Raw genomic sequence first — 27,604 nt, forward strand, 5'->3', positions numbered from 1 at the left:
ATGTAGTGGAGTATAAAGTATAATATTTTCCTCTGAAATGTGGTGGACTAGAAATGTAAAGTAGTATAAAATGAAAAGTTTTAATTCCATCATTGCCTTCACCTAATAAAACTGACCATTTGTTTAAAAGGGCTCACTTATAAGTGCTCATAAATAACCTATCCAACCTCCATAACACACACACACACACACACACACAAAGCTATTTAGAGGATATCTAAAAACTGTCAAGCCATATGGTAAAACCCCTGTAACTGGAATAGTATGTTTGCAATATTTTACTGTTGAGCAACTGTCCAGTTTATCCTGGCTGACCCATGAAGGCTCAACTAACTTTAAAAGAATGAGCAGCTGGCCAATCAGCCGTGGTGGTTATTTCAGTCTCTGCATGCTTTTGGAGATAAAGCAGGCAGTGATTGGCAGAGTTGTGAATGTGTGTCACAGAGTTTGGGGGCTCATCACAGTCGTTGCAACTGAGTATCTGAATTTGCTGGATTTTGAATTCACGCTGACTTTATCATAAATAAATAAGGACAAGCGGTAGAAATGATGGAAGACAGCAACAACAAAGTAAGTAAAGTTGTGTTTGAAAATCTAGGCTAGTGATCATCTTAAAAGTTATCGAACTATAGTAAAGAAATAGAGAGCCATTAGCTTTCCATTAACATTTTGTCATTCTTGTGTTTCTTTCTAAGGGAAAAAGGTTTAACCTGTAAGACAGCTTTAAGAGTGAGATAATGATAGAGGTGTATCTCTTTGGTAGACCAGATGGCAGTTGTCCGCCATGCCTCTAGTTATTTTTAACACCATCAACAGTTTCTGTTACCAGCACATCACACTTACTATGATAGTCTACATGCTAGCTTGTTTAACACACTAAAGTTAGTCATGCTAAATTTCTATTACAATGCAATATGTATAGCATTTTCTTTACTTGAATAGATTAGACTTCACCAAGATGAGAAGAAGGACAACAGAAAAGTAAAATGGCTTGAAAGTATAAGTCAAAATCAAACAAACAAAATAAAAAATGTTAATTATGTGTGGCTTAGTTATACGAGGGCCTAGAAGATTAATTAAACAGAATAAAGTATAGTTCGAGTCATATGTAGCTTAAAGTATATTAATAAATAAAGAAAACATAGACAGTTCATGTTGCATCAGAAATATGTCTCAAGATTCTGGGTGTATAGCAACTTTTACATGTTTTTTTTCACTAAACATACAGTCTTAGAAAAAAAAGGGTGGGGGACAAACAAGTTTCCCTGATTATTTTAAACTGGTCTCTGTTTTTATTTTCTCTGACAGTTTTGTTCCATTCTCTGTTGTAGGCAGGGAAGAAAGCAGGAGATAAAGCTCACACTCTAAATATAAGTGTGACACCAAATACTGATGCAGATCTCACAGCAAATGACTCCCAGTCACCTCTTACAGCCATTGTCCAAGGTTTGTCATGCATTCATATGATCTTAGTCTAGATAGTGCACATAATGACTGTCATTCAAATTTCAATTCAGTCATATTTAAGTTCATAAAATTGCAAATAAACATATTTGTCAGGAACAAACAGTATAAGACTCAAAATAAGAGTGTAATTAAATAATCTAAGCTTATTTAAACATTCAAATTTTGGAGACTTACCTCTTCTGGTGGTGTTATTAATGTGTGATACAGTTGGAAGTCGTATAAGTTTATTTTTTTACTCGTATCCTAGACTGTTTATTTAGCTTGTAACTCAAATACATTTTAAAAACCATACAGATCAATTCTGCACAGTCTGCCTATGCACAGGGATCCCATCAAATGTTCTACTTTTTTGATGGATTTTTTTGTTGTTTTTTTCCCCCCGATATACCAGGTCAACCTGCGGCTTCTGCAGAGGGAGGAGAACACAATCCTGAGGTCCAGCCTGGCCCTACTGCAGATAAGGAAAATGCTGTTAAGCCAAACCTCCAGATAACTTTTAACACATTTACTGTCAAGAATGGGGAAGATCTGAAAGTAGAGATCCCAGTGGCTGGGCACCCAGCACCAAAGATTGAGTGGAAAAGAGATGGCCAGCCAGTCAAAGAGACATCAAGGCTAGAGGTTTCAAATACACCATCTTTAGCAGTTCTTCATATCAGACATGCTGCCAGGGAGCACTCTGGTCAATACACCATTACAGCAAGCAACAGCGCTGGGAAATATACAGGAGAAATCACTGTGGTTGTTCTTGAAAAGCCTGACCCACCCACGGGACCTGTGAAGATCGATGAGATCAGTTCTGACTACGCTACCATCTCCTGGAAGCCACCAGAATACACAGGAGGCTGTCAGCTAGACAACTACGTAGTGGAGAAACGAGACACCCTCAGTACAGAATGGCAGACTGTGTCAGCGACAACAGTGAGAACCACAATCAAAGTCACTAAACTGAAGACAGGAAGCGAATACCAGTTCAGAGTGTTTGCAGAAAATAGATATGGAAAGAGTATTGCAATCACCTCTCCTATTGTAACTGCACAATATCCTTTTAGTGTGCCCACTGCTCCTGGCACCCCCTTTGTGTCCACAGTGACAAAATACAGCATGGTGGTTGAATGGGAGCCCCCAGCCAAAGATGGAGGCAGCCCCATCATCGGCTATCACCTTGAACGCAAAGAGAAGAACAGTATTTTATGGACCAAGCTGAACAAACTTGTCATACCTGATGCTCGCTTTAAAACAAGTGGTCTGGAGGAAGGCATTCAGTATGAATTCAGAGTTTTTGCTGAGAATATTGCTGGACTCAGTCCATCTAGCAAGACATCTGAATGTTACGTTGCAAGAGACCCCTGTGCTCCACCTGGTAAACCCGAAGCTGTTGTCATCACCAGAGAGAACGTCACACTTCAGTGGGCAAAACCTACATATGACGGTGGAAGCAACATTACAGGATATGTTGTTGAAAAGCGGGAGCTACCTGATGGCAGATGGATGAAGGCAAACTTCACCAACGTGATTGAGAATCAATTCACAGTCACAGGTCTGACAGGAGGCCAAGGTTATGAGTTTAGAGTAACTGCTAAGAACGGTGCTGGTGTTTGGAGCACACCTTCAGAAAATCTAACTATCATTGCTCAGGATGTTATTGAAGGACCCACAGTGTTCATTGATCCTAAATTTAAGACTACTACCGTTGTTCAGGCTGGTGAGACATTCGTTATTGATGCTGACTACTTTGGGAAGCCCCTCCCTGCACTAACATGGCTGAAGGATGGAAAAGAAATTGACAAAGCTACGCCAAGAATGGAGATCAAAAACACATTGACTCATACAACTCTGACCGTCAGGGACTGTGCAAGGGTGGACGGGGGGCACTTTGTCTTGAGCCTCAGTAACATTGGTGGAACTACATCTATATCTGTTAATGTGAAAGTCCTGGATAGACCTGGTCCTCCAGATGGACCTCTGAAGGTGAAAGTTATTAGTGCAGAAAAGTGTAATCTTCACTGGAACCCTCCTTTAAGTGATGGTGGTGCCAGTATTTCCCACTACATCATTGAAAAAAGGGAGACCAGCCGTGTTACATGGACAGGGGTTGAGCCTCATGTCGAAGCTGTCAGTTACAAAGTGACAAAATTGGTGCCTGGTAAAGAGTACATATTCAGAATTGCTGCCGTGAATAAATTTGGTGTTGGTGAATTTCTGGAATCAGACCCCTTCATTGCACAAAACCCTTTTACAACACCTGGCGCACCATCTATCCCTACAGCCAGCGCTGTCACTGGTGATTCTGTAGTGCTTTCATGGGAAAGGCCTGAGAGTGATGGCGGTTCAGAGATTGAAGGCTACATCGTGGAGAAATGTGACAAAGAAGGTGTCAGGTGGACAAAATGCAACAGGAGAAGACTAAATGACTTGCGTTTCCGATGCACAGGGCTCACGGAGGGTCATTACTATCAGTTTAGAGTACTGGCAGAGAATGCTGCTGGTGTGGGTGCTCCCAGTGAGCCAAGTGAGTATGTAAAGATATGTGAAGCCACTTACCCACCTGGTCCCCCTACCAACCCCAAGGTGACAGATTATTCCGGCAGCACTGTGTCTCTGACCTGGTCCAAGCCAATCTATGATGGCGGAGCAGCCATCAGTGGATTTGTAGTTGAGATAAAAGAAGCAGCAGAAGACGAGTGGATCACATGTACACCAAGCTCAGGTGTAGAGGACACAAGCTACACTGTGAAGAGACTGAGAGAAAATGCAAAGTACAATTTTCGTATACGTGCGATGAATGCTGCTGGAGTTGGAGAGCATGTGGATCTACCTGAATCTGTGGTAGCTGCTGAAAAACTGGAGGCACCTGAGATTGAGTTGGACTCTACCTTAAGGAAGATTGTCAGTGTTCGAGCCTGTTCCACATTACGTCTCCTTGTCAATATCAGAGGAAGGCCAGAGCCGGAGGTTAAATGGTCAAAGGAAGGCGGCACTGTCAGTGAGCGTGCTCAAATTGAGGTAACAAACTCCCACACAGAGTTAGTGATCGAGAATGTCAATAGAAATGACACAGGAAAATATGTGGTGACTGCTGAGAACTGCAGTGGCTCTAAAACAGCATTCATCAATGTCAGAGTGTTGGACTCTCCAAGTGCACCAACCAACTTAGAGGTAAAGGATGTAAAGAGGGACTCTGTGTCCATCTCCTGGGAAGCGCCCATCATCGACGGAGGAGCAAAGATTTCGCACTATGTCGTAGAAAAGCGTGAAGAGGCCAGGAAGGCATTCACAAGCGTCTGTAGCAACTGTGTAAGAAACTCATACAAGATTGACAATCTCCAGGAAGGGAGCTTCTATTATTTCCGTGTCCTGGCTGTGAATGAGTTTGGCAGCGGACTCCCGGCAGAGACTACTGACGCTGTTAAAGTGTCTGAGGCTCCTCTGCCTCCTGGCAAAATCATACTCAACGATGTCACTGGCAATAGTGCAAGACTCTCTTGGGAGAAGCCTGGCCATGATGGTGGAAGCAAAATCACATGTTATATTGTAGAAATGCAGGCAAAGGGAGATGACACATGGGCAAGGTGCTCAGAGAGTAAAGCACTGGAAGTGACTATTAGTGGGTTGGCAAAAGGAAAGGAGTATTTCTTCAGAGTGAGTGCAGTGAATGAAAAGGGAAAAAGTGAACCAAAATCCCTTTTGGCACCTGTTACAGTAAAGGACAACAGTGCTGTACCCGTTATTAATTTGCTCTCCAACACATTCACTGTGAAGGCAGGAAATGATTTAAAGATTGATGTTCCATTTAAGGGTGTGCCGCCGCCAGCAGTAGCCTGGAAGAAAGACGGCAACTTGCTTAAAGAGACAAGCAGGGTAAATGTGCACACATCTGACACATCATCTCAGATCATAATCAAGGATGCAACCAGATTAGACGTTGGTCCGTATGAAGTGACTCTGACCAACTTGAGTGGTACCACATCTGCTGAAATCTTCGTGAATGTTTTTGAAAGACCTGGACCACCATGCGACTTCAAAGTGGATGAAGTGAGTGCTGATTTTATGTCTTTGTCATGGCAGGCCCCTAATTATACTGGTGGATGTGAAATCAGTAATTATGTTGTTGAGAAGAGAGATACAGGCAGCACAATGTGGCAGACCGTGTCTGCCACAGTTGCCAGAACATCGATCAAGGTTTCCCGTCTCACACAGGGCACTGAATACCAGTTTCGTATTGCTGCAGAGAATCGCTATGGAAAAAGCCAATTTGTTGAGTCTGAACCTGTAGTTGCCCAGTATCCCTTTAAGCCCCCTGGCCCGCCAACCAATCTCCATGTTGTTAGTGTCTCAAAGTCTGTCATGGTGGTTGCATGGAGCAAGCCAGACAGTGACGGTGGCAGCTCTATTATTGGATACCATATTGAATGCAAAGATCAGAGCAGTATTTTGTGGCAAAAGTTAAACAGAAGCCCAGTAACTGAGAACCAGTTCAAGGTAACAAGCGTTGAAGAGGGACTCATATATGAGTTCCGGGTCTGTGCTGAGAACATGGCTGGTGTTGGGCCATGCAGTAAAGCATCTGAGCCTGTCGCGGCAAGAGACCAGTGCGATCCCCCACACAACCTCACAGTCACCAATATAACTAACAGCTCAGTTTCACTGTCCTGGGACAAACCAGAATATGATGGCGGGGCAAAAATAACCGGGTACATTGTAGAGCGCAAGGAGCTGCCAGACAGCTGCTGGCTTAAGTGCAACTTCACCAACTTACTGGACACCTTTCTGGAAGTGACTGGCCTCACAGAAGGTGAACAGTATGATTTTCGTGTGACTGCAAAGAATGCAGCTGAACTCTTCAGTGCGCCCTCTGAGACCACCGGTCCTGTGACAGTGCAGCATGATGTAGAGCCTCCCAAAATTATCATGGAGGACAGATTTAGACAGGTGGTGGTTGTCAAGGCAGGAGAGCTCCTGAGAATAGATGCTGACATCTCTGGCCGCCCCAACCCTACAGTGTTTTGGTTGAAGAATGGTAGAAATATTGGCACCAAGGGAAGGGTTGAGATAACCATAACAAAGACACATACCTCTCTAATCATCAGAGAAAGTGTCAGGAAAGACTCTGGACAGTATATTTTGACCCTACAGAGTTCAGGTGGTACCACATCTAAGGCTGTCACCTGCAAGGTCCTGGACAGGCCTGGCCCACCTGCGGGACCTCTGGAAGTGTCTGGACTCTCAGCAGAGAAATGCACCCTGTCATGGGGACCTCCTCATGAGACTGGCGGTGCAGAGATCATGCACTACATTGTTGAGAAGTGTGAAACCAGCCGTGTAGCCTGGACCCTTGTGTACGGCGACATGATGGCAACTACCTGCAAAATAACCAAGTTACTCAAAGGGAATGAATACCTGTTCAGGGTGAGAGCAGTAAACAAATATGGGGAAGGTGAGACTTTGGAAAGCGAGCCCATCAAGGCCATGGATCCCTTTACTATCCCATCTGCCCCGACTGATGTTGAGGTCACAAGTGCAACCAGTGAGACCATGACTATCTGCTGGAAGAGACCCGCCTCTGATGGCGGCAGCCGCATCAGTGGTTACATCATTGAGAGGAGGGACAAGCTGGGTGTCCGCTGGGTTTGCATTAACAAGAAGCCTGTTTATGACCTACGATTCAAAGCGTCCGGGCTGCACGAGGGATCTGAGTATGAATTCAGAGTCTTTGCTGAAAATGCTGCTGGGCTCAGTGAACCCAGTCTCCCATGCCCACTCACTCTGGCAGAGGATCCAAAATTTCTCCCCTCACCTCCTGCAAAACCCACGGTAATTGATTCATCCAGGTCTGCCATCACTCTGTCATGGAACAAGCCGCTGTTTGATGGTGGAGCAGCGGTAACAGGGTACAAAGTTGAATTCAGGAAATCATCTAATGAAGATTGGACTGTTGGTGTTCATAAAACAGATAGAACAGAGTTTACAGTAACTGGACTCACATCAGGGGCAGAATATGTTTTTATCGTCAGATCCATAAACAAGATTGGCGTTAGTGAGCCCAGTCCTGAAACAGATCCTGCGGTGGCCATGGATAGAGAGGAGGAGCCCAGGTTTGATGTAAGCACAGAAATGAGGAAAACCCTGCTTGTTAAAGACAGCAGCTCCTTCACTTTGACCGTGCCTTTCACAGGCAAACCTGTTCCTAGTGTGACATGGGACAAAGCAGATGTTGATCTGAGGGTCAGAGGACTGATCAACACCAGCAACTCCGTCACCTCTATCACAGTGGAGGGGGCAACACGTGATGACTCCGGAAAATACATAGTAAAACTGCAAAACGTTGCCGGATCTGCCTCTTTGACGCTGACTGTGAGGGTTTTGGATTCACCTGGTCCGCCAACTCACATCACAGTAAAAGATGTGACCAAGAGCTCTGCCACTGTCACCTGGGACATCCCTGAGAATGAGGGAGGAGCCCCTGTCAAGAACTACCTAGTAGATATACGAGACATCAGCCGGAAAGGGTGGACAAGACTCACGGACAAATGCCGCAGACTGTCCTACAGGGTGTCCGACCTGGAGGAGGGAGGAATCTACTTCTTTAGAGTCACCGGTGAAAATGAGTATGGGACTGGCGTTCCAGCTGAGACCAAGGAGGGAACAAAAATGACAGGTACAATCTGTGAGGAGTAAACACAAAATAATTGTTTTATGAAGTATAAAAATACTACTTACTTAGAGCTAAAGCTTTAAGATAACAATCATAAAAATTATGCACATGCAAATCTTTATGTACATGTAAAATCTTCTTTTACTTTTTGCACATAATTCTATTTCCTGCATTAAGAGTCTTTATATTTTCTTTTATATTTTTCAGATAGGACAGACTGGGAAACAAATCAAGGAGCTTAACTTGTCTTCTCTCTGGAGTTGAATCTCCTCATGTTCCTGTCAAGATCCTCATCTATTTCTGATCTTCATACAGTGTTGTTCAGACAAATCAATTAGCAAATGCTCTGCGAATTAATGCATTACCAGAAGCTGAGGCTTTGTAGATATATGAATCTGTTTTTCTTTCTCTTTTTTTTAATGTTTGTATACTTGTAAGCCTTTTTAATGGTAGATTTTTTGTTAACAGAATACAAAATGCATTAATGTGCCTGATTATGTTTGTTTATGGTTAAAAAAACAATGATGACAAATCATGATATTTTTTGTTGCAAAGCTATAATAAACTGGAGATGATTAGAACAATTATTAGAGTTTTACTTTGTATTTGTTATAAGAAGTTATACACTATTAACACTAGATGGCATGAAGACATTAATAAACAAGAAACAATTAATAAGATAATTCAATTAAAAAAAAACCCAACAACCCATAAACAAATAAAAGCACAGAAAAAGCAGATAAGACAGATTTACTGTTGTACTGAAAAATTTGAAGAAAAAGACTGGAACTTCAATTGTGTATTTCCATTTTGAATGTAGTTCATACAGGCTAATAGTAAAAAGCATAACTACTAGTCAGTTGTTGAGAAAATTAGGCTACTATCAGCCTTTGAGGCCAGTGGGTTTACTGCCACTCAGGAGGAGCAAGACATGCTGTGTCAGACAGGTGAAATTGATTATGAGGCTATTTTTTTTGTCTTACTGGCTTCCCTATAAAGACATACATTTTAGTATACTGACTTTCATTGATGTTGAATAACTATTTTAAATGCACTATCTTTACTGGAACATTTTTATAGTATGGTACACTGAAGTAGAGTAGTTAAAGGATAGGGTAGTGGCACTTTTGTCATCCAGGATCCTTTTTTGATGTCATTCCCTATTTTTTTTTTTTTTTTTGCCTTGTTTCTTGTCACCTCTCAGCTGCTACTTTTGAATGAAGGCAAAACAAAAACAAAAAAAATTAGAGAATTTTATCGGTGGCACTCTGAGAGTCAGTCTTTTTTCTTTTAACACTGGGTCAAAATAAAGATACGGTAGGATGGAAACGTTATAAACGCACAGGTGAGCCACAGTTGTCACCTGTTGCGTTTTGTCACGATAAGCAGCTATTTGCATGTACGTCACTATGGAAACCGTTACGTAACGAAATACAGGAAATCTAGCCAGATACCGGAAGTAAGCGATGTACGGCCAACTTGTTGTCAGATAGTTTGGTGCGTAACTCTTTACAACAAAAGTAAACTTTCGAGTCGAAATTTTCAATATGGGCACCACAGCAAGTCAACTTGGGAAGGACTTACTCTCAGAATATCAAGTGAGTGCCCAAAGCAAATCCTCGAAAAACAAATATTATATCGTAATGGTGTTAATGTGGCTAAAGTTGAGAACAGTTGTTTTTCGCCCCGTAATAACCAAAGATTTCGCAATTTAGCTATCTTAGCTTAACGGTTTAAGGCAAAATAAAACGATTAGAGCCTTGTTATCATAAGTTCACTTTGATTTACTTGCGATCTCTATTTCCTACAACATTAAACTAAACATAATGCTAATGTACGCGTTATTGAGCTGTTACTGTCATCCGACTTATCAGTATGATAAAAGCTACTGTTGCTAATATCACTAGTCAGACCATAGATGATATAAAGGAAGCTAGACTTTTAAATGTATTCCGGCGTGGAAAAAATGAATTGTTTCCGTTCAATCTGTGAATTGTTATTGTAAGGGATTGTTCGTTATTTATGGGAGGGAGAGGATGCTGCAAAACAGGGGAGGCACTGCAAGCAATTTTATTTATTTAAGCACTGGGGAGGGAGTCGTTTTTCCTGATTTGGCTTAAAGGAGGGACATTCAACTTTAAACGGTCGTATTTTGTATTTATTCTATATACCCTCATAACCCTAAAATCCACAAGTGGGTTTTGAAGGCATGTTTTCTTAGAATATGTGAAATATTGTTATTTATGGTATAGGGAGGGTCATGCATTTTCCTTCGGTCACCCAGGGGGGCTCAAGGAAAAATATTTGTAGCTCTGTAGAGGGTCATGATATATTTAAAAAGAACCAAGTTTAATAATAAAATACTGTATCTTATAATGCTCACTTCTGCTTTCAGGAGCTGACTTTCTTGACAAAACAAGAAATTCTTCTGTAAGCTGCACGTCACATCATAACAGTTACCAGTTTTAAAAAGCATTGAAATCAATCCTGGAGTGTGTTTTGCAATCCATAAGCTTCTTTTCTGTGTGTGTTTAGCGCTCACAAGAGATTCACTGAACTGCTGACAAAAGATGAGAAAGACCTTCCAAATGTCAGAGTACCAATGGAGAGGATTCTCACTCTGCCAGAGCTCAAGGTGAGAGGTTATTCGATAATAAAACAGAGGAAATGTGGTGTTTTGTGGACTGCTTAGTTCTCATAGCATGACTAGGATTGTCATGTACTTTGTATGTTGTTTCAAGTACTTATAAACAGCACTGACCCTTGTACTTGTTCCCGTCACAGTCCAACCCTTTCAGGAAAAGAATCTGCCATGTTTTCTCAACATCTGATCAGAAAGATGGAGGCCTCACATTTGAGGACTTTCTGGATCTCTTGAGTGCCTTCAGCGACTCTGCTACACTGGAAATTAAATCCCACTATGCATTCCGTATATTTGGTAAGTACGCCGATAAAAAGTGAGCTGGTTATTAATGATAAAGCTGTTAACCTGTCTAATAAACATATTGATATTTTCAGACTTTGACGATGATGGAACTCTTGACTGTGGTGATCTGGAGAAGCTGGTAAACTGCCTGACGGGTGAGACAGACGACACAAGACTAACCCCTGAAGAAATGCGACAGCTCATCAACAATGTGAGTTTACTGATGCTCTAAAGATAAAGAGAAGCACACTCGATGGTTAAAACAGATTGGATGTGTCAATGGCCTTGACAGTTGTTTCCGTTGTATGATTTTTAGATTCTTGAAGAGTCCGACATTGACAAAGATGGAACCGTGAACCTCTCAGAGTTTCAGCATGTCATCTCAAGGTCGCCAGATTTTGTCAGGTAACTAAGAATCTTTTTGCCTTTATCACCAATATGTACTTTAATGAACACAATTTTGTTTGCTCATAACTGCTGTTGTTGTATTTTGATTTCGCCACAGTTCTTTCAAGATTGTGCTGTGAAGACCTCCAGCAGGCTTTGAATACGCACCACCCTTTAACATTCATATGGTGCTTATTTTCAGTTAGAAAATTTTAGATATTTGCCTTAACTTAATTTACCTCTGGATTTTACTGCCTTAACTATTTTATGCATTGTTTGTGAAATATAAAAACCTGTGATTTTTTTAATTTCTAAGAAGAAAATTAAAAATATTTTCCAAAACTATTCATTCCTCGAGTTTCTTTTTTTTAATACAGACACATGAAAATAATTTACATATTACAAAATACATTTGATTCAAAGTCTTGATTATGTTGAGATAATTTACACTTCCTGGTGTGCTGTCCAAAGTCCAGTGTCCGCATTTATCAAGGGGATTCCACAGTAGTTTTAAGAGCAACCTACTTCCTCTTTGACGACAGCAGCAAAGGTGTTCCACGCTCCGCACACGACATCAACCACACGCATCTGCTGCTCCCTGAAGAGCTCCACACGCTGTGGCTCATCTGAACTGACTAAAGTTTGGTGTCCAAGTTGGCCGTAGTCACCTGACATGGTACCAGAAGGAAAGATGGGACGGGATGAGTCAACATATTGTGCTCTAATCGTAGTGGGGCCACTGCTACAGAAATGTTATGTATATGAAACAGATTAAATTCTGTTAGGTATCATTTGCTCCAAATACAAACTTACCCCGGCCCCAAGTGTAGAGGTCACCTGTGGCTGGAATTAGAAAATATGAGATAAAGACAGTGACAAAGATGTGCAGAGCACCCAAATATTATAATTGTTTTTTCACTGAATTGACTATACTTTATTTTAAACATAAAAAAACAAAGTACTATGCATATGAAAAAATAGTAATCATAAAGTAATTCTTCGCCCCCGCATCCATCCCTAAACCCGAACCACTCTGTTCATGCTCTTCATTTGTATAATCAACAACACTCTCATAATATAGAAATAAAGAAACAATAATATCACCACTAGCATGCTTTACATCCCCCTTTCTCATCTCTGCACCTAGCAAAAATTCTCTTTTTGAACAATATTTTTAAACTGATGTTTTTGTTTTGATTTCTTCTTTTACTCCATTTCACAAAACCACAAATACATAAAAACATATTTTTAATATTTGTGTGTGCATAGCATTGCTTCAGATTCAATTTCCCTGTTAAATTATATCCCCTTTCTCTATTCAAGAACATATTTATATTATTTTATATAATGATAATCAATATACACCCTTTGTCGTGTGTGGTTTCTTACTTGTTACTGCAGCTGTGTGGCGGCAGCCGCAGCTGACTGTCCTGATTTCACATGATGGAGTGATATCCAGCAGAGCCGGGAACGCCTGGATCGCTATAAATACCTCATCGTGCTTCTCTCCCTCCTGTGGCTCTTCAGTGAGAGATGTGGTGGCATCCTGACGTGAGGCTCCTGTTCAGTACAGATAATGTTGTAGTACTTACTACTACTGAAATCATTACTTTAATGAGCAGCATAAACATAAACATATATGAAATTTTGTTTCGGCACATGTTACTTCTGCCCAGGTGTCCTTAGCCAACTATTGCACAAAATATGATGTTAACACAAATGGGTCTATTCAGCTATTTTGCTAGAGTTTATGTACAAAGTGTGCATTCAGCGGCTTTATGAATCCTAAAAACTTAAAATAATAAGTCAACAAAGGGAAAAAAAATTACAGGCCAAAGTTGCATTAGTAATTTTTTTCTTGTAAATTTACAACTATCTTTTTTAATCTTTTCACTTTAATCTTCTATCTCTTAACTCTTTAATCTCACAGAATATTCAAATGGCTGGTAAAAGCCTTAACCGTGACCTCTTTGGCCCTAAAATCATAACCCCTTCACATTAACATGATGAGTACTAGCCAATCACAGCACACAGTAGTATCCATAGTATCCATAGTCGTAGGGATGGATGTCAATAACAAAAAAGCTACAGTGTGACTGTTCTCACCTGGGTGAAATAGACACAGTTTTGCTGATGGTGCTTTAAGTGCCAAATACAAATTTGAAAAAGATATCATGAGAATCCACAGATTTAATGATAATATTTTTTCTCTTGTTTTTCAGAGGTAATCACAATGTAAGCGCCATTTAAAGAAAATGTAAAAATGCTCATATTGAAGCATGGGAATATTGTAACTATCATACATGCCACATAAAAAAACAATGCAGTTAAGAGTGGTGTATTGGGGTGAGATGAACCTCAGTTAATCACAAAAAAGTTTTGGATTAATAGACAGCACCGTGGATAAATATAAATATGCATTTTATTTTTTTTTTAGATGAAATGTTACTGTATTTCTCACCTCTATACCTCATGCTATGAGAGAACATATTTACCTGCTTGTTGGCCGCTTTGTTGCTGCAGTGCTTTCCTCAGACCTCGTGATGGAAGTCCGAGCTGGCCACTTTCATTCCAGCCCCACACGTAAAGGTCTCCCCCATCTTAAAAAAAAGGGTAATTTGAGGTCATTTTCTCCTCAAATTGAGAGTTTAACTCTTTCACTGACGACATCATTGTGACACTTACCACTAATACAGACAGAGTGCCAGCTTCCTGTAGCTATGCAGCTCATTGGCATCCCCCAGAGCGCCTCCACGGCCCTGGGCTCCTCCTCAGAGGTGAGACCTCCGTGCCCCAACTGACCATGGCTGTCAAATACACACATGCACAAATGAAATATCAAGATATGCATGTTATTGCTCATAATCAAGACAGATGTGTGAGGTCTACCTGCCCAGTCCCCAAGTGTACACAGCTCCAGAGGCACTGAGAAGGACGGCATGCTCTGAACTCAGAGCCAGACTCTTGGCTCTCAGGTGTGGTGATAAGGAGCGGTACAGGGGCGGTTTCGTGGCTATATAACCCCCAGGAACCAATGGGAGCTTCACAATGGATCCTGCAAAGCAGCAAGAAGTGTGATGTGTAGCTATGTATCACATTAGACTTCTAGAAGCTGTAAAAGAGATTAGGAAAGTGGCAGACAAAGATCTTGTTCTGAAGTAGAAGTACCAATGGCACACTGTAAAAACACTGTTACAAGTAAAAGTCCTGCATTAAAAATTCTACTTGAGTACTTAAGTATCACCAGCAAAATGTACTTAAAGTAGCAAAAGTAAATAACCTCACCATGCAAAATGACCCCTTTTAGAGCGTTTAATTATGGTTCATTCCTAAGGTGTAGCTTTCGCAGAGTACCTGTCTCCCAGGGATGTGAGACTTTAGTCTATAACAGGGTGGCCCAAAGTGGGGCCCCTGGGCCAAAGTAGGCCCACCATATGGTTATTTGGCCTGCCATTTGTTTATAGTGAATAAATAAATAGATAATACTAATTTAAAACATTACAATATGAATTGTTGTTTATGCTGTTTTATTTTGTGAGGTTAAAATGTGATTTAAATATGTAGGATCCCTTTGTTTCATAATCTAAGCACTTTGAGTGACACTTTCCGCCGGACGTCAGTTTGGCTAAGTTGAAAAATGAAAGGCAGAGACAGTGGTGCACGGAAAAAAAGGCATTTCTATGAGTAAACTTAGGTTCCAAGTACTATTTTGCATCTTAACAATACAATGCAATACACTATATGAGGAGTTGAGCTGTAGATATATGTTAGCTAGTGCAGTTAAAAGATCAATATTTAACCCTGTGATGTAGTGGAGTATAAGTATACTGTAGCAGCAAGTATAAATACTCAAGTAAAGTAAGAATACCTCAAAATCGTATCTAAGTACAGTACATGAGTAAATGAGGATTAGAATATACATTACCAGAGCTCTCTGAGTGTGTTTTTATTTCCATGCTCCATGATGGACTCTTGTCTTTGCTCTGCAGATCCCAGGACTCAACTCTGTCTGAGAAAGCGATGCTCAGGTGTGTTTCAGTGATGATGGCGTCTGCACAGCCGCGGCTCTCTGTCAGAGGAGCAGAGGACTCACCGGGGACAAAACCTGCCAGACACACACAGCTGTCCCCTACAGACACACAGCAGGATGAACGCATGACTTCATATTTATATATAAAGAGTCTGATATTAAAGACGTCCTCTATTTATGCTTTAAGTAACCAACCAGAGCTGTTTTATCTCTGACAGACTCACCATCCAAATGCAAAGATGCTCTTCGACTCCAACTTGCTCTAATTTGAAAATCAGTACTCAAGCTGCAGTCACGTCTGTGCACCTGACTGGTGACTTCTGTTGGTTTACTCACTTTAACTTCCTTAACGGAGTCGCTACACTCGCCTTTGATTAATTTTTCGTGGACATATATCTGTCCAAACGCGTTAAAACCAAACCCGAACCACCGCATTGGACACGCTGTTTACAATGCTGAACCGGTGAGACGCAGTTATGCGCAAAGTTTGAACACTGGTGTATTGGACGTACTGCGCATGCGCACATGCACCACTTTGCAGTCACTCTTTTTAAAAAGAGTGAAAAAAAAAATCAAACTTATCTTGATGACTTTGTAAATGCGTTATGACGCATGAAAACAGTACGCGTATGACATTTTAATTCGTACTCGTATCTTTTTGTTTTTGTTTTTTGTTTTGTTATTTTCTGTTTGGGAATTGCATTAAAAAATTCTCTTAGGTGTTTTTTTTTATCTCAAATTTTACTTGTTTGGAAATTCGTGTCTTAATCATTTAGTTTTGATATTTATTTATTTTTTAAAAATTGTCAGTTTGTAAATTAGTGATACACCTCTAACAGCTGTCTTTAATTTTCAGGCTCAGGTGGGATCTTTTTAAAAACCCTTCTGGGTTTATACATTTTCTTCTGATATCCCATTTTAATTTTGTTTTGTTTTTAAACATCCACAAATAAAGAACAACAGAACTTAAGTATTGTTACATAATGACTTGACAGTGAAGACGGGTGAACTGACACGTAACAATACAATTCGGGTACAGTCTGAGGATTTATTTATTTCCATGTGTTTAGTCAAAACTATAAAACAACCAACCACACAATTAAAACAGAGGAAGTGTAGTGGAGTGATTATAATAAACATTTAAAAAGCACATAATTGTGTGACTGAAATGGTAAAATCTTATAAAGGCAAATGACTTGAAAACACATTTCCTGCAGAAAATGAATGCTAAAAACTGCTGAATCAGAAATCACTAGTAGTGTACAAAATGGAAAGTAAAGACAGTGTATTTTGGGAAATATAATATGACACAAATAAAAATATTTGCAACTATCAAGGAACAGTAATACATGTATAGAGGAGCATTCTTGAATAAACATTCATTCATGAACATACAGTATAATTAACATAAATACAATCGGTGGAAAAGCAGTGTGAAACAGCAAACCACTTCTGTGAGGATTTAATGGTTTACACTTCCTACCTTTCTTCACTCATTTTTTTTATTGCTTTACAATTTTTGGTTAAGACACACAAGCATTTTGAGATTAGCTTTTGCCCATCCAGACCAAAACTGGTTTCCTGCAAAGCTAAAATGACGTCACTGGTCCCACATAATACTCAAAGCACTTTGCCAGAAGGCACATCCACACACTGCAGCTGTGTTTTCAGGGTTCAGTTCCTTTGCCCTTTTCCCTCCCTTCCCTGCTCATGATGGTGCCGTACTCCACAGCCTTGTCCAGACAACTTTGAGCAATCTTGGAGACAGGCTCTGACGTGCCCTCTCCTCCCTTCGCCAAGACAGAAAGAATCTCCAGAGCCTCACTTTCCATAAGCGTCTCAGCCAGACTCTTCTCAGCCTCTATCATGTTTCGAACTATGACCACTCCACGGTGGCGCAGGTCGGATATTTCACACAGCAATAGCGACTGTACAATCTCTAGCCAGTGTGTCGTCTGAGAAGAGAGGACCAAAGGAAATAATGTGAGCAAAAACAGAAAAATGAATCATTGCAGTGTGCCACAGTGCTGTATTAATGGATGTGTGGGGACAGCGAGCTGCTGCACTGGTCTGCTTACTGTTCCAGGGATGCGGGCGCAGAGTTCAGGCTGCTCAGCCGTCAGCATGGCCAGAGTTCCTGCAGCAGCTCTCCGCAGCCTCTCGTCCTCCTCTCCGCTGTAGAGCACAAGCAGCTTCAGGCGATCATTCCCTGTAGCCAGGTACAGCTTCTGCACCTGAGGACACACCAAACACACACACTTTTACTTCTACTTCTCAACATATTTGTGCCATGCAGTCATCTATGATTATGTGCCGTACCTCTGTGCTTAAAACCAGATTACACATGCACTCTGTGGCAGAAGCTCGGACTAGGTCGTGCTCCTCAAACATGTAGCCTTCGATTTTCGGCACTGCCTTTTCCTTTATGATCTTTTGTCTGTGAAGCAACACATTTGATATGAGCAGATGTTCTAAACACTGATATAAAACTGTAATGTCATAATAAAAGATACATCATGAAAGGAAGTAAAGACAACAGCAAAAACATTCAAGTGTTAAGAGCTGACCTGATAAAATCTGAAAGCAATCAACACAGCACCAGACAGGCATAGTTGTACATCTTAAAGGGTGTGACCTCACTTATGTAAAAAATAAAACACTATGAACACTGTCAGACTATTAACACAGCTTTGAGGTCAGCATTTAGAGACTTGAAGCACTCGCAGTTCTAAAAATAGCTCTGGTAAGAAGATTTTCACAGCTTTTTCCATTTTTAGGGAGCAAATGACAATCCTACATCTTTAACCCTAAATGTCACATACACATTAATCTGTGACATTTATGAAATAAAGTTCTTTTCTTTAAAGAAATTAGATTTGCAATAGGTAGAAATGCAAAATAAACAGTAATAGTGAGCTCTGGTTTGTGCATACTTGTGGGTCAGGTCCCTTTACAACGGACTGTGTTTTGTAGATGTATTCTCAGGAGAGACTCCCCCTAGTGGCCTACCTGAGTCTCTCACTGATGCCGGCCAGGTTGGTGAGAGCCATGAGTGCCTCGAAGTTCTGCAGCAGGGTGCATTCAAGACTCAGAAGACTGACAAGGGGGCGCACCATCTCATAAATCTGACAACAGAAAGTGAGGTGTTGTTAAATAGCAGAGTTATTTGTGTTATTTAACCTCAGAGGCTTTTTACAGCATGCAGTTCTCACCCTTTCTCCAGGGAAGGCGATCTCCGGGTTCGATGTGATGGCGATTTTCGCCAGGGCTTGAGCTGCTTTGATTTTACCCATATCTGTGTTTTCAGATGCCAGTGGGATCAGAGCCTGTGTGGAGGAAAACAGTCAAAATAAATCATGCAAACCCCCTAAAGCAAGGTGTTTAGATCACTGTGCAAGCTAAACAAAACGTGCTCCACCTTCCCTCCGCCCTGTGCAACCACTGTGCCTCTGTCTTCCTGTCGTTCCACCAAAGCCAAGAAGACCCTGCCATGAGAAATGGCATTAACTAAAAATCTACAGAGACAACGGTGAGTGAAAAAGACTTGCTGCCATTTTCCTACCTGCCGATACATTCCCTGCAAGCCTCAGTGAGGGCAGGACTCTCCTGTTTGACCATACACACCAACGCTGACACCACACCAGCCTCCAGCAGCTTCACCAGCCGTTTCTCCACATGGGATGGTGCATCCTGACACATAAAAAGACAGACGTTGTAAAACAATCACTAAAGAAAAAAATGCATCTAAAATTATTTTGAAGGGCACCTAAAGAAAAGCAGAGTAGGAGAGCTTCTGTGCAACATTAGAGTGATATTGTGTGCAACAAATATTGCTCTACATGAAAAAAAGAAGAATTTCAAATGGTACCTTTGGGTGCTCCTCCGGCACATGCTGCTTTGCATACTTGGCCAGCTCCACCATCTGCGGGTCTGGCTTCTCCACATCATAGCTGTTGGTGCAGTTCACTAATGTGGAGCCCACAGCAAAAAGCACCGTCTTATCCTCAGACTGCAGAAACACAAAGAACCAGAAATCATGCCTCGCGGTTGTTGTTCTTCCAGTTTACATCCATGTCTGTGAAAACATGCATGCTTCACACACATCTTCTTACAAATCATTTTGTAATTATTACATATTTGTGTGAAATTATGTCACAATAAGCGTATGAATTCTTAATGCTAAATCCTAATCAGTTCATCACTGTGTCAAAGTGGACATACATGCCATATTTGAAAAATTTCCCTCAAGGCGTTCTTGAGATAACGCCTTCACAAAAATGGGACAGACAAGCCGAAAAGACAATGCCAGAGTAGAGGCATCAAAACAAGACTGTCAAGGATATCACAACCAACACTTCAAAAGTGCTTTTCTGTAATCTTGTGGTGTTGGTTTCAAATACTACACAAAAATAACCACTGAGATGCTCTTCTGGGAGGAATCTTGCTTCATGATTGCCCTGTAGTATCCACTTGTCACAAGTATTAAAGCCTCATATTACAATCATCAGTCAAACCTTTGCTAGTTCAAACATAGCCAGGAGAGCGTTCTTGTCTTCCACTAAGTCCTCCTTCACATCAGCATCAAAAGTGAGGTAGGCGAGTCCTTCTACAGACCAGCGGCGGGAGGTTGCGGGCAGAGACTCATTGCACAGCCACCTAAAAGACAAAGAATCAGCTTGGTACTTCTTTGAAATCCAAGGAACCAATCCAGTTAGGCAACAATGTGGATCAGATATGACACATTTCTCTTAATCTATACCCCATGCTCAAGATTCAGCACAGGCAAACATACTTCCTGCACTGCTTGGCAAGCTTTAGCGTGGATCCCTCTGCAAACTGCTTCATGCTGAAGTCTGTCCCTCCAGCTGATCCCAGCTTGCACAAGCCCTGTGTAATAACCATCAGAAATTAGAGTCAATTTATCATTATTTAGAGATGTTTTTTTCACCACCTGTTTGAAATAAATATACTTGCTTTGCTGCAGCACTCACCACCAGGGCTCTCACACGTATCCTGTCGTTCTCGCTCTTCTTGTAGAGGTCCTTTAAAAGTGCCACGCCGTTGGCTGTGATGAAGGAGGCTCTCTTGGCTTTGCCTGCAGCGTGGATAAGAGTCTCCACCGCGACCTGCTGGTGAGTTACATCTTCCGAGGCACACAGAGAGATCACTGCATCCATCATCCCCGACATCTCCAGAGTTCTGTTACCCACGTCACTCGGTCCTTGGAGGAGCACCGATACTGTCTGGATGGCTCGCAGCTTGCCGTCGAGGCCATGTCGACTGAAATGTTGCCTAACAAGGAAAATGTCAGATAAAAATGTTTGTGAAAGAACACAACTTTTTCAGCTTGTGGACTTTGATAAGGTTTTTTATCATTTTGCAATATGAAGCAGCTCATTTCACAAACTTAACTTGGAAATTAGCAAAACATGTTTTAGTGATCAACTCACTGCACATATTCTTCACAAAGCTTGGTGAAGTTCTCCCTCTCTTTATCGCTCTTTAGGTCATCGTAGAGTTTACTAAGCAAGACGGAGCAGCTCATGTGGGTGTTGTCTGTGAGAGGTGGTCCATCTGAGAGCTCAGGGACTGTCCCAGCTACCTCCAGGATTTTCTTCAGTCCTGTATGAGAAGATTAATCATTTTAAAAAATCTGTCTAAAGCGATGCCAAATAAAACTGATGACAGAATGTCTGAAATGGGCTTGTAATAGCTGTGGCCACATGCAAATTTCATTTGATATTTAAAAAGAGAGTGAACACTTTCTTCTTCTTCCCATGCTAGTGATATTATGCTGAAAAGCTGAAATGGGTATGTTTGTCAGAGGGTCTATGTCTGTTTTGTATCCATCATAACATTAAAATGTGAAAACATTATGTGCAGTTGTGTTTCATACCCTGGTCTATCACCCATAACGTCAGGGAGTTATCTGGATTTTTCAGGGACTTGCGAGGAACTTGTTTGACCAGCAGGTTGATGGCGCTGTCTCTGCCCGACCCTGACACGTTGGATGCTTGCATCATTTCCAAGAGGTGGCGTAACATTGAGCGTAGCTCCTTGGAAGGCTCTGTGGTAAATTCCCAAAGTCAATTGCAATTGAAAGCACAGGACAGACAGCTGATACACACACACAAAAAAAGCAATTGGTATTGGTTAACTTTCACGTGTGGCTAACTCCAAAAACAAGCATGATTAAGAGTCAAAACTCACCAGGAAGAATGGCTTCATCTTTCCCTCTGATCTCTCTTTTCATTCCCTCTGTCAGAGCCTCAAACATCACCTGCAGCAGGTGGCAGGCAGCCAGAGACACAGTGGAGGCTCCTGATCCCATTACTGCACACAGCTGCTCCATCCCCAACTCATTCACTATGGCCATAGTCTGGGATCAAAACAGTGAAAGTCAGCAATAAAAAGCAACAAAGCAATTTGCAAGTGTTATTAGCATGGTGAATATGGTCTCTGACAGACATGGCTGTTGATAAAGTGTGCAACAGCAGACATAGAAAGAAATGGAGAATGAAATGCATAGAAATTAAAAGAACAAAATACAAGTTATAGGGCCATCATCACTGATAAACTTTGTGTTTTGCCTATGTTTTCTAATAAAATACAAGTTTGCATTCTTTTTTAAATCTTTTTAGTGAGTAACTCTGAGGGAAGTGTCACACTCACTCGGGACTGGTGCCCTGTGCACAACCCAACCAGCGTCCTCAGGGCAGAAAGGACAACATCCTCCTGCTTTGACTGAAGAAGTTTCTGAATCAGCTTCACTCCATCGTTACGGAAGATCTGCTCAGCTCCTGCATCTTCTCGAGATAAAACCACGAGATTCTGAGCAGCCTAAAATTGAAAAGTGGATCATATTCTTTTGGTGCAATGCAACTTTACAGACAGATCAAGATACATTGAATACAAATCAAACACACAATACAAGATTGAACTACAGCACTTTATGTTCCTGCCTTATGAGATGTGCATACCTTTTGACGATCTGAGTCTTTTGAAGATGCGTCTAAGAGGAGGGAGAACATTTGCTGCACACGAGCATCTGTGGAGTTTAGTTGCGCGGACTACACCATTGAGAGAAAACACACTTATTAGCAACAGTTTCTTCAGTGTACTTTTTAAAATACAGGACAGGCCTCCCCTTATCTACTTTTATTATAAAAACAAACATCACCTTCTGCTGGATCTGTGCTCCCAGCTGTCTGAGCAGATCCTGGAAGGCTTTGTTTTTGGGCTCCAGCTGGGCACATCTCTGAGCATCCAGGAACGCCTGATCAAGCCGACATAGTTTCTGGTAAGCCTGAGCTCTCCGAAACCTGGCTTTCACATCACCTGGGTCAGTATCCAGAGCTGAAGAGTGACAGACATGACATTCATTACAACTGTTTACATCCATAAATCTTAATCCAGTAAAAAAAAAAAAGTTTAGTTTGGGGTTTTCACCTTTGTTTGACAGGAGACATTTAGTATGAAAAAGTGACGGAGAGGGAATGACATGCAGCAAAGTGGTGTGGTCAAACCAACAGCCACTGTGACAAGGACATAGCCTTTAAACATGGGGCTCCTGCTCAACCAGCACACCATTTAATCCAGTAAATTTAGAGTTAATGTTCATGTAACAGAACACTATTTATTTTTTTTTTTTTTACTTTTACCTGAGCTGTAACTAGTAGCTGTAAATAGTTTCTTCAATTAAAGATTATACAGTTAGTGGGGGGAAAAAACAGGAACAATGTCCAGACAATTATATTTGTAATTATTTCAATTATATATTTGAGATTATGTTACAGATATTTTTCTCAGTTTTCAACAATTTATCCCCTCGGTCATTTCTTGTTTGTTTTTACCTTTCTTTTTTTCTTAATTTCAAACCACCTTTTTTGATGGTAAAAAAAATAACAGGAAAATGCCCAGAAAACTATATTCATAATTATTGCAATAATATATTTCAAATTATGTTTTTTTTATTTATATTATTATATTTTTTTCTCTCAATTTTCAGCACTCTTTTTCCCAGGTCATTTCTTGTTTGTTTTCAATTTTCTTTTTTCTTAACTTCAAACCAACTAGTTTTTAAGGGTAAAAAAACAGGGACATGTCCAAAGACTATAATCATAATTAACAATTTATTTTGATAATTTTGCAATTATATATTTAAAATTATGTCATATATTTTTTCTCAAAGTTCATTTTTTTCAGTCATTTTTTTTTTTTATTTTCCTTTTTTTTTTTTTTTTTTTTTTTTTTTTTTTACTAATTTCTTGCTCATTTTTCAGCAATGTCTTAAGTTGCTCATTTCCCTCTCCTCATAGTTTTGCACGAAATCAAAACAATTTGCTCAGGTTTCAAGGCTTCATCATCAGTGAACTCTACAGTAACACTGACTGTGACTGTCCCACCTTTAGTGGCATCAGCCTCTGCCTTGCTGTACTCCTCCTGTTTCAGGTAGCAGGCTGCACGGTTGCGGTAAAGCACAGCACTGTCAGCCTGGCTGTCACTCAGCTTTAATGCTTTGGTGTAACAACAGATAGCACCCTGCATGTCTCCTGCCTTAAAAAGCGTGTTCCCCTCCTCCTTCAGGGCTGCAGGGTCCTGGGTTGAAGAGAAAAAGTAGTTTGACAGAAATGCTTCGAGTAATGAAAAAGCTAAGCTAAAAAGGCTACGTGGCTAACTTCTGTTGCCTTACCTTTTCTTTTTCACTCACGCTCATCTTGAAGACTTAATACACAACACAGCGTTACTTAATGTGGAGAATATTTTGTTAAATATTACTCTGCTTGATCACAAACACCGCTAACTTCAGCCAAACATGTTACATCTTACTACGCTCCCGTGTTTCCGGGGCACGTTGATGACGTTGACGTAACAGCCCGCACGCTGTATTACCATAAAAGGAAGAGAGGAGCCAGGGCATGTCTGTTTCATGGTCTGTCATATCTCTGCTTTATTTGGATACATTTTCATCCTGTGGCTTTTCTTGAGTCCAAACAGACTCAGGGCTTATGTCAAGTATTTTATGTTGTTAGTGGTCCATGCTCACTGTTAGATGGGTGATTCTCAGCAATGCACGATAGCTTTATGGGCATATGATGGATGTTTTTGGTAACACTCATAGACAATATTTAATTTCTGTTTTTTTTACAGTCTATGGTAACCATGGATGTAGGCTATTATAGGATGGTAACACTCACGAGCCGTCTTTTGTGAATGCTTCACAAGGGGTAATCAGGATCCCTGGGAATCCCTCAAAAGTCGTAAAAAGGCATTAAACAGTCAATTTGAAAGACAAACATAACAATATCTGCAATTCTATCACCGGCCGCATTATGTGTAAAAACCCTAAATTTCGAATAGCTATTATGGGCAGGTAAAATAGCTTTTTTTTTTGTCCACCTCCTAATATTCATGCCAAAAACATTTTATTATTCATTTTTTAGAGTGAACATTAATAAGAAAGTTCATGTTCTAAGAAACATTCAAATGTAACACTCAGATGTTTTAAAATCCGTTGCAAAATTTGTAGGCTGCGTATTAATCAGTAAAGCATAACACATGAATTTGTGAAATGGAGTATGCTTTCCCTCTGTGAAAAAAATCTACATCAATCTGTAAATTCTACAAAGAAATATAATTATTTCCACATATTCTTACTTTAAAATTAACAGGGGTTTTATTTATGTATTTTTTTTTGTTCGGTGCTTTACAAAATACTACTTTAAAGTGAACACTGTTTTGTTGTTTTTCTACTTACAAGTCATGATTTTACAACATTAAACTGTAAATTTTGCCTGGCATTTTTTATAGTGTGCACTAGCTGCCACACATATTTCCCTCTGGGACAAATAATAAAGTTTAATTGAATATAATTAAATCAGCTTATTTTTCAAAGAATTATCTCAAGTGCAACCTGTAGTCGGGGGTACCTGTCTGTGTTTCTTTCAGCTGAACGGTCCTTGGTCTGAAAAACAAGATGACAAGACGAGGCGACATCACATCAGTGGGGCTAAAATAAAGATAAGACAATAAAAACAGATGAATAAGAAACAGATGATATTAATAGATAGATACTGATGTAGGCTACACTTCAGTACACTAGGGGGTCTGGATTTGTTTTTATAAATAGTGACAAATAACTTTTGAAGTAATGCATTTTTAATTTTGACATATGAGTTTCTAAAGTGCAGTCACAAAAGTATCTCCCTTCTGGTCAAAACCACAAAAGGAAGTGGTATGGTATTTCCTGCATAAGTCACGTGGGGACTCTCATTTACCAGGACAGCTAGGCACCATTGTTGCATTTGCTTTGTTGCTATGGAGACAAGGTAGTTCCCTTAGAGCTTTGTGCTCAGATACACCTGTTGAGACTCTCAAATTACCATGGCAGCTTTGTGACTTAAGAACATCCAGCATTAAGTTGGTATATATTTCCTCCTAAGGGCTGGGCTTGTTGTGAGACCTCATACACACCAGATCCACAGGATATCCACAAGGCTCAGTGACACCACCGGGGACCCAAAAGAGAACATTCTGAAATCACAATCAAAACCAGCTGTGTCAACATTTGCTCCTTATCACCACTTTGTTTTGTGAGAGATTATGCTTTCAGAGCAGGATTCCATCGTCGCTGGTGTAGTGTGTGGTACCAAACCTAATTTTTATTCAAATAAAACTCTTATGCACTTCGATCATACACAGAATTTTGAACAGTTTTGTTGATCCCATGAAAGGTTATCGGCCTCTGGTGACTAGAGCAAATCCAAAACAATACCATCTGTTCCGGTCATGTCCTACACAATCTGTCAATTAATTATTTAAATACCAGTTAAGCTCTTGTTTCCATGAACACATAAAGTGTTCCTGAATGATCCATCAAAAGAGCATGTGACTGGCATGCAAAGCTTCATTATCTTTTCCACGTTGGCATCTCAGGTGTCGTTGACATGCACAGTGGTGTTCACCTGCAGTCAGGCTGGTCTTCGGCTTTAGTGATAGTAACTGAACGTACAGCACTGCTTTGGCGTTTCTGTGCGCAAGTGCCTGAGATAGTGAGGTAGCCACTGCGGGGGTCACAGAAATCCCTCTCCAATAACATTATAAAAGTCTCATGTACTCACACACTTAATTTCCTGCATTCTGGTGACTATTTATGCAACATGTTTGTCATTTTCTGCATCAAGTCATGGTTTAAATGTCTTACATTTTATCAAAACTGATAACTGTGTTATCAAAAATATTGTGTAACTGTCATGTTTTTTCAGGTGGGACAAATGCACATGTTGCAAATATTAAAGAGGGACATGTGCCCTGCTCACCCCCAAAATATGACTATGCATGAGAGCAAAAAATATTTACATTTTCCAAAAATGACTGTATTTGTTTTCACTCTAACACTGCCACTGCGATTGCCCACAGAGTGCACAACATATGAGATGTGATCTATTATTTTCTGGACTTTTAGGTCTCCTTCACACGCCAAACCTGACAATTCAAATTGGAAACAGTTTTCCTTTTTTTTTTTGAGGAAGTTCATTCTTGTTGGCAGAGATTGTACAGGCATATATTTGTTTTTAGGGTAGCAAAACTCACAACCTACTTAATTTTTTTAAAAAAATACATTTTTGAACAGGTCATATGTTTTGTAACATCCCAAGTTGTCTTTTCTTTTTGGACTCCTCTATTTTGGACTCTGATTGGTGTATCGGAGCAGATGATGCAACCAAATGCAGTTGTGGCCTGTTATCACAGATACATCCCACACAGACATGACTGATATTTCTGCTCTGGAAACAACGAACCTACAAAAGCTTTAGTTTTTTAAATTGGTGATAGAAGTTTTCAGTGTGTGTTTTATAAAGCATGATGTACCAGTTATTCAGGATTATGCATAGACCTCACTGTCCGCTGTTCTATTTGTTTTGTAAATGCATGGCCCTTCAATACGCATTCATGTAGGCCTGTATCATTTGGACCTATTTTGTCTCTGAACTGCTGTGAATGGTTTAAAAACCGGTATTACAACAATCATGAGCAAACAATTTGCCCCCTGAGCACAAATATGCAAAGGGACACACCTCTCCTACATGGGAGCAAGGCACAGACTTTGCTTTTGTATCTCTTTCTTGTCATTTTGTGT

General features: G+C 40.5%; 4 protein-coding genes across 4 annotated transcripts; 2 read left to right on the top strand and 2 right to left on the bottom strand.

Annotated features, from left to right (window-relative positions):
- Nucleotides 1-416: 416 nt before the first annotated feature.
- LOC121949706 (titin-like) lies at nucleotides 417-8,709 on the top strand. Its single transcript, XM_042495433.2, has 4 exons — nucleotides 417-570; nucleotides 1,332-1,446; nucleotides 1,859-8,125; nucleotides 8,330-8,709. The coding sequence occupies exons 1-4, from the start codon at nucleotides 547-549 to the stop codon at nucleotides 8,362-8,364; spliced, it is 6,441 nt and encodes a 2,146-aa protein (XP_042351367.2). The 5' UTR covers nucleotides 417-546; the 3' UTR covers nucleotides 8,365-8,709.
- Nucleotides 8,710-9,561: 852 nt separating this feature from the next.
- Nucleotides 9,562-11,780, top strand: cib1 (calcium and integrin binding 1 (calmyrin)). Its single transcript, XM_042495956.2, has 7 exons — nucleotides 9,562-9,720; nucleotides 10,518-10,552; nucleotides 10,658-10,757; nucleotides 10,907-11,060; nucleotides 11,141-11,259; nucleotides 11,365-11,453; nucleotides 11,554-11,780. The coding sequence occupies exons 1-7, from the start codon at nucleotides 9,670-9,672 to the stop codon at nucleotides 11,573-11,575; spliced, it is 570 nt and encodes a 189-aa protein (XP_042351890.1). The 5' UTR covers nucleotides 9,562-9,669; the 3' UTR covers nucleotides 11,576-11,780.
- On the bottom strand, nucleotides 11,551-15,971 carry rccd1 (RCC1 domain containing 1). Its single transcript, XM_042495955.2, has 8 exons — nucleotides 15,690-15,971; nucleotides 15,361-15,564; nucleotides 14,325-14,490; nucleotides 14,121-14,242; nucleotides 13,931-14,035; nucleotides 12,825-12,995; nucleotides 12,249-12,278; nucleotides 11,551-12,103 (listed from the first exon to the last, which is right to left on the bottom strand). Exons 1-8 carry the CDS (start codon nucleotides 15,898-15,900, stop codon nucleotides 11,946-11,948), a joined length of 1,167 nt encoding a protein of 388 aa, XP_042351889.2. The 5' UTR covers nucleotides 15,901-15,971; the 3' UTR covers nucleotides 11,551-11,945.
- A 528-nt stretch (nucleotides 15,972-16,499) lies between these two features.
- On the bottom strand, nucleotides 16,500-24,336 carry unc45a (unc-45 myosin chaperone A). The gene is made up of 19 exons (XM_042496647.2): nucleotides 24,158-24,336; nucleotides 23,871-24,063; nucleotides 22,646-22,821; nucleotides 22,446-22,535; nucleotides 22,138-22,305; nucleotides 21,676-21,844; nucleotides 21,362-21,532; nucleotides 20,916-21,087; nucleotides 20,457-20,757; nucleotides 20,258-20,352; nucleotides 19,980-20,121; nucleotides 19,334-19,474; nucleotides 19,028-19,155; nucleotides 18,884-18,950; nucleotides 18,678-18,791; nucleotides 18,475-18,590; nucleotides 17,785-17,902; nucleotides 17,544-17,699; nucleotides 16,500-17,420 (listed from the first exon to the last, which is right to left on the bottom strand). The coding sequence occupies exons 1-19, from the start codon at nucleotides 24,179-24,181 to the stop codon at nucleotides 17,133-17,135; spliced, it is 2,829 nt and encodes a 942-aa protein (XP_042352581.2). The 5' UTR covers nucleotides 24,182-24,336; the 3' UTR covers nucleotides 16,500-17,132.
- Between the last annotated feature and the right edge of the window lie 3,268 nt (nucleotides 24,337-27,604).

The sequence above is a fragment of the Plectropomus leopardus genome, chromosome 7 (assembly GCF_026936395.1).
Source record: "Plectropomus leopardus strain MGB_pleo_1.0 chromosome 7, ASM2693639v1, whole genome shotgun sequence".
Taxonomy (NCBI): domain Eukaryota; kingdom Metazoa; phylum Chordata; class Actinopteri; order Perciformes; family Serranidae; genus Plectropomus; species Plectropomus leopardus.